Source organism: Octopus sinensis, linkage group LG19 (assembly GCF_006345805.1).
Source record: "Octopus sinensis linkage group LG19, ASM634580v1, whole genome shotgun sequence".
In the NCBI taxonomy this organism is placed as follows: Eukaryota; Metazoa; Mollusca; class Cephalopoda; order Octopoda; family Octopodidae; genus Octopus; species Octopus sinensis.
In genome coordinates, this window is record NC_043015.1 from 39,327,912 (window position 1) to 39,335,411 (window position 7,500).

General features: G+C 36.6%; 1 protein-coding gene across 2 annotated transcripts in view; it reads right to left on the reverse strand.

The window, feature by feature from the left end:
- Positions 1-7,500, reverse strand: part of LOC115222051 — a 67,156-nt gene that overhangs the window by 24,942 nt on the left and 34,714 nt on the right. For both annotated transcript variants that reach the window (XM_029792156.2, XM_036511301.1), the window contains exons 10-14: positions 6,948-7,178; positions 5,110-5,319; positions 3,072-3,296; positions 1,949-2,158; positions 1,384-1,608 (exon numbers count right to left, since the gene is read on the reverse strand). In XM_029792156.2, coding sequence (XP_029648016.2) covers positions 1,384-1,608; positions 1,949-2,158; positions 3,072-3,296; positions 5,110-5,319; positions 6,948-7,178 — 1,101 coding nt within the window. The remainder of the gene's footprint in view (positions 1-1,383; positions 1,609-1,948; positions 2,159-3,071; positions 3,297-5,109; positions 5,320-6,947; positions 7,179-7,500) is intronic.

Here is a 7,500-nt window from a genome sequence, read left to right on the forward strand (position 1 = left end):
CACTACCAGAAGTAGAGCAGGAATTTCAGGTGTGGAAGCAATTTCCGGCATTGGAGGGTCTTATAGTTCATTTAGTAAGTGTCAAAGTCTTAGTAAGTAGGAAAGTAAGCACATCACAAGACAGACCTTTTTGATATGCAGAATAGATTTAAGTAGAGACTCAGTTAGCCACACCCAGAGCAACCTATAGACACATAAACATGTTTGGTTGTATCAAAGAAAGGTTAACAGGGAAAATGGTCTTTGAGTGTGGCAGGTGTGCATGTACAAGAGACACTAGGAATGGACAGAAACACAGACTCCATCAAATTTCTGGCCGGATAGTTGGAAGTAGTAGACTATTTCTGTTACCTAGGTGACCAAAAGAGAAGTGGAGGAGGAAGTTCAGAGAATCTAGCTTCTTCTATAATAACTGTTTGGGCAAAGTTCAGGCAGCCTTTCTTGGTAACAGAGAGTCTCTCGTTCAGATAAAAGGCTGAGCAAAAGAAAGCCTTTGTGTGAACAGCCATGTTGCATGGCAATGAAATGTGGTCTGACACTGCTGAAGGCATGTGGATATGGACAGAAATGAAGATAGCTTGCTCCGCAGGATGTACAAGGTAAGTGTGCATTTTGAAGAAGGTGTAAGCATCTGAAGAGACAAATATGATTGTAAGAGTCATGAGACGTAATGTGTAGGTGAGGAGACTGCACTGGTATGGTCATATGAAGTGTGGGGATGAGGATAGATGCATAAAGAGGTCCCAATCACAAACTGTTGAAGGGACCAGTTGAAAGGGTCGATGAAGGGAGATGAGGGATGAGGTGGTGAAATGTGATCCTTGGATGTTGAGTATCATAGAAGCAATGGTGCGTGTTGTGATTTTAATTTTGATCACGTGATTTTGATTGTCTCGATTGCTGTTACAGTGCGACTGCGCTGTTACAGTGCGACTGCGCTGTTACAGTGCGACTGCGCAGAGTTCTGTTCTGTTTGTGGCACGACGTGTTCAGCGTTGATTTTAGTTATTCTACAATGTAGCAACTCGCTGCATAAAAATGTTATTGCGTTGAAGTTTGGTTCTGCTTACAATTTAGCAATCTTTGTATTGTATTGCATATTGCTGCATTTTAGTCGATTAAAACCTTTTAAACTTTGATATTTGAGTTTGGGTTTATAATAGTATGTGACCAGGACATCTGGAAAATTGCTGTGCCTTTGAAGATGAATGAAGCAATGATATTTCATAATCTAACATATTATCTTGTATCTAACAAACTATTGTAATTCATGAACATTTTAACAAACACTGGATTTGATAAGTGAACAAATGTACAAACTGAACATTGATCAATCATAGGTTTGATTAAATCATTGATAGTTAATAGAACATTATGTGTTACCCTCATTTCTTGGTGGTCTTGTGGGCTGTGGTCGTGTTCTGTCTCCGCACACATATTCTGATCTATCTGCAGGACATTCCCAGGATCCATTGTGGAAACACTGACAATTGTAACGGAAACAATCCAAAACAAAAGAGAATGATTCTCCTAAACGATATCTTTGGTTATTAGCAAAACAGCTGTCTGTATCTGTTTGATGGATCACGTAGAATCTTTTGCTTGAAACTAAAATGAAGGAGAAGAGAGACATATTCACTTATCTCCAAGAAACCCTTTGATTGTAAAGTAAACACAATCATCAACATAGTTTTGTCAAAGTTGATATTCGAATAATATATCTTGCTGACAATTTTTAAGGAATACATATAAATGAAGAATTTGAAAAGGTCCAAATATTTCTACATAAATTAGAAAATATCATATAACATGATGTGAAATATAAATATTGTAAACTGTTAAATGAGTCTTAATTATATTTTGTAGATGAATATTTCATTGCTATGAAGAAAAGAGACAATATTTTATTTTAAGAATTGGTAAGAAAAGAAATATGTTTGTGACATACCTGGTATGCTTGCCCAATCTGTGTCCCGATCACAGATGTATTGGGAGTCCGATCCAGGACATTCCCAAGATCCATTACGGTAACACATACAGGTGTACTTGAAACAACCTTCAGTGAATGAGAATCGACTTCCAAGATTATAGCGCTCGTTATTCACCATACAATATCTTATCTCAGATTGTGATACAACTATTATGGATCCAATGTTTCCTGAAATGGGAAGAAAATGGCAAAAGATGAATGATAAATAGACATTTTCAATGGAAATACCAATGTATATTATTCATTCTGTTTTGTAATTTGTTTATAGAAATTTCTGGAATCTTATGAATGATTATTGTACATAGTTGAAATACATAGAATGGTCAGTAAGATGTTAGAATTTAGTTTATAACATTCAGGTGACTGAATTACTACCTGAAGTATTGAAGATATATATATATCAAATTATATATATATATATATTATATATATATATATATATATATATATATACATATATATATCGGTAAAACGGTAAGGTAACAAAAGAAAGAAAGAGACCTCAATATTATGTAAATAGAGGAAATTTATCTATAAAATAATATGTTACATTACTCGATAGTCAAGATAAAACTCTGAGTTTCAGATGCCGAAGTGGGAATTCACAATGCCATCTCTTCGGTTATCTGGTTATTTTCTATATATATATATATATATTGTGTAATGTTCTGTTATGGTAAGATCACCGAAAAAAAAGTACATAGTATTTAATAGACAAAATACATGTTTTTATGTGCTAGTAATAGATTCTTGTGCCAAGAACATGCCAAAACGATGCTTACCCTCTGTGCACATAAATTCATTTGCACAAAATTTGCATGGTGAAAACATTTTGATTTACTTCTCCACCAGTTTCAAAGATAATCAAACCAAAATTTAAGGAGTTTGAGCCACTCACCCAATGAGTATTTCTCCCAAATTTGGTGAAAATCAGTTCTGCCAGTTTCCAGTAATTTTAGAAACACACAGACATAGTTGAGCAACTACAATACTGTGTTTCACTTACATGCGTAGGGTAACGAACATTGATTAATTACAATTTATATTTGATCATTGAAAGTTAATAGAAAATATGTGTTACCCTCATTTCTTGGTGGTCTTGTGGGCTGTGGTCGTCTTTCATCACGGCACACATATTGTGATTTATCTGCTGGACATTCCCATGATGCATTGTAGAAACACTGACAATTGTAACGGAAGCAATCCAAAACAAAAGAGAATGATTCTCCTAAACGGTATCTTTGGTTATTAGCAAAACAGCTGTTTGCATCTGTTTGATGGATTACGTAGAATCTTTTGCTTGAAACTAAAAACAAATAGAAAACAAACACATTTGCAATTAGTTTTAAATCTCTGAGCAAGAAGTAAGTAGTTACAGTGCTACAAAGGGAAATCTATTTGCCAACGTAAAATGAAATCAAATTCGAAGACTGGCATCCGTGCTAGTGGAGCGCTAAGAGCACCATCAGAGTGCGATCATTGTCAGAGCAACAAACTGGCTTCAGTGCCGGTAGCATGTAAAAAGTACCATTCGAGTATGATTGTTACCAGCGTCACCTTACTGGCATGTGAAAAAACATTCGGGCGAGGTCATTGCCAGTACTGCTGGACTGGCTCCTGTCCACATGGCACGTAAAAAACACCATTTGAGCGTGGCCATTGCCAGTACCGCCAGACTGGCCCTCGTGCCGCTGGCACGTAAAAGCACCCACTACACTATCAGTGTGGTTGGCATTAGGAAGGGTATCCAGCTGTAGAAACTTGGCCAGATCAAGAGTGGAGCCTGGTGCAGCCATCTGGTTCACCAGTCCTCAGTCAAATCGTCCAACCCATGCTAGCATGGAAAGCGGACGTTAAACGATGACAATGATGAAAGTGGTAAACCTGATTAGGATGATGCTATTTACCTTTTCCTGGGGCTAAAAAAGGTAGTAATATTGTCCTAATCAGGACTGCCACTTAACGTTGGCAAATAGATTTTACTCCAAACATACTTACTCACGTCAAATAAACCCATTGATTGTGACATAAACATAATCTTCAACATAGTTTAGAGAAAATTGATATTTGAAAGAGAATTCCTGTTGAGAATTTGTAAAGAATAAATATATTTAGGATAGCACAATATTTACAGAATTACAGAGATGTACTTGCATAGCAAGTGACCTGATCTGAGATTATGTACTGAAACGAAAACAATTGCAGCATGGAAGGTATTCATAAGCCATTTAAAAACACACATTCAGCATTTAAATTTAATTTGGCAAAACATTTCCGTTGCATGGAATTTTGTCAGTGAACAGGTCGCGATTTCAAAGCAACGAAAATATTTTGACAAATTAAATTTAAATGTTGGAGTGAATCTAATGGTTTTTGTGTGTTTCTTAAATGGCTTATAAACACCTTCCACATTGCAATTGTTAATATTTACAGATTTCTCTACAAATTAGAATATGTCAAGTCATTTGATGTGCAATAGAAATGTTGTAAACTGCTAAATGGTTGTAGAATATATACAATTTTAGCCTTTATCTTCCATTCGCTTCCATTACTAGACTGCGGCCAAGCTGGAGCACCATCTTGAAGAATTTTAGTCAAATGAACCGACCCCAGTTCTTATATTTTAAAGCCTGGTAATTATTCTTTTTTCTCTTTTATTTGTTTCAGTCATTTGACTGCGGCCATGCTGGAGCACCGCCTTTAATTGAGCAACTCAACCCCGGGACTTATTCTTTTGTAAGCCCAGTACTTATTCTATCGGTCTCTTTTGCCGAACCGCTGAGTAACGGGGACATAAACACACCAGCATCGGTTGTCAAGCAATGCTAGGGGGACAAACATAGACACACAATTACACACACATACATATATATATACATATATACGACAGGCTTCTTTCAGTTTCCGTCTACCAAATCCACTCACAAGGCTTTGGTCGGCCCGAGGCTATAATAGAAGACACTTGCTCAAGATGCCACGCAGTGGGACTGAACCCGGAACCGTGTGGTTGGTTAGCAAGCTACTTACCACACAGCCACTCCTGTGCCTATATTGCTGTGAAGAAAAGTGATATTATTTTACTTTGAAGATTTAAAGAAAGAAATATATTTATGACATACCTGGTATGAATGATACACTTGTGTCCCGACGACAGATGTATTGGGAGTCCGATCCAGGACATTCCCAAGATCCATTACGGAAACACATACAGTTGTACTTGAAACACCCTTCGGTGAATGAGAATCGACTTCCAAGATTAAAGCGCTCGTTATTCACCGTACAATATCTTATTTCATATTGTGATGTCACTATTATGGATCCAATGCTTCCTGAAATGAGAAGAAAATGCCAAAAGATGAATGGTAAATAGTCCTTTCAATGGAATACCTACGGATATCATTCGATTTCTTTTCCAATTTGTTTTTATAAGATTGCATAAAGATATTGATCTATTTTTTGTCAGGAACAAAGAATAGATGCAACACCACTTGAAGCAATGCGAAAGTTTTAACTGTGTTATGTTTCAGGTGTGTTCAATGAAGCGTCAAAAAATGCCCAGAACTTTCCGGACAACCTAATATTATATATGAAATGGTTGATATATTTAAAATGGAAGAATACACTGCACTGAGTCAACTGATAACAGTTTCAAGTTTCTGTTGTGATTATTTGGTGGAAATTCATAATTTTTTTAAGAGGAATTCTTTTTAGTATTATTGATGTATTTTTAAAAATTTTACTTGTTTAGTGATGGAAATAATAAAACAATTATTGAAGTATTTATCAAAATCTTACAAAATGGTTTGGAAATAATTCTTCATAACTTACAACAGAATTACGTTGATTAATTTCATAATCACATGTTTTGCTGTAAACGGTTTTTGTTTTCTATAAATATTCTGTAACTAATTTATGCCGGAATAATATCTTGAAATACTATCATATTTTTAATATCATATATTATCATGGTCTACACTCATGGGGTGGTTGGCGTTAGGAAGGGTATCCAGCTGTAGAAACACTGCCAGATCAGACTGGAGTCTGGTGCAGCCTCCTGGCTTCCTAGACCCCAGTCGAACTGTCCAACCCATGCTAGCACGGAAAACGGACGTTAAATGATGATGATGATGATGATGATGATGATGATCCTTATTTGTTTGTTTCTTTCCAAAAAATTTTCACTCATTTCCAGAATTATTGGAATATTCCAGTTGAACCACCATGCCCCATCATCCATGCCCTATTCTCACTGCCATATATTCTATGACATTTTATACACAATTTCTTTGTTTTCCTGCTTCAATATCAAAGATTAATTAATTGTATCATTTTGAAAGTCCATTTTGCATGCAATAATTTTCAAACAATGGGCTTCCGTACCTTGACTGGCTTCCGTGCTGGTGGCACATTAAAAGCACCAACCGATCGTGGCCGCTGCCAGGCTCCCCTGGCACCTGTGCCGGTGGCACGTAAAAAGCACCCACTACACTCGCGGAGTGGTTGGCGTTAGGAAGGAGGCATCCAGCTGTAGAAACTCTGCCAGATCAGACTGGAGCCTGGTGCAGCCTCCTGGCTTCCCAGACCCCGGTCAAACCGTCCAGCCCGTGCTAGCATGGAGAACAGATGTTAAACGATGATGATGATGATGATGTACAAAAGACTCAGCCTTAATAGTTTTGAATAGCAGATTCCTTTGCTATTGCCTCTATTTGACAATAGAGGTCCCTGATGACTTTCCATACTGCTGACAATAACATCACTATATTGATAATATCTTCTTATTTTTTATAGGAGAATGGTTAGTTCCTTTAATATATTCCTAGGGGGTTTCCTTAAGTGTATTCATGTTAAATGTGCAAATGATTACAATAGTTAAGATTCTTGCTCTACAAATTCTTTAGAAATTTCATTAAGTTTGTAGGTAAAAACATTAATAAGAAAAAATAAATCATTTTACCTAATCGTTTAGTTGAGAATGTCATTCGAGTTTTGTCTTCTCGTCGAGGTCCACAAGAATATTCGGTTCTCTTCGCGGGACACTCCCATGAGCCATCCAAATGACAGTTGCATCGAAATTTGAAACAGTTTTCAATGAAGTTGAAAGTCCTGCCAAGAGGAAATTCAGCGCCATTGATGACACAACTTCTTACATTCTCCTTCTTCATGATATACATGCTCCATGTATAAGCTGGGTGAAAAAGAATTTTCATAAATTGTTGGATAAAATGAAGAACTTGCAAATAAAATGATATTTTGAAGGATCAATGTTGGCTTTTAATTAAAATAATAATAATAATGAAATTATTGTATACAGTGCTCAGGTGCACCACAACTTGTCAGAAAGTGTGTATAAAGTGTATGCAGTAATGTACAAATGTCTGGAAAGCGAACAGTGTATGAGTCAGATAGATGCTTGTGTGTGTATGGAGGGGAGGAAATCAGGTGTAGTGTTGGCGAATCTCAGAAAGCATGGAAGTTTTGAAGGATGCAGAGCTCTGACAACTAACAAC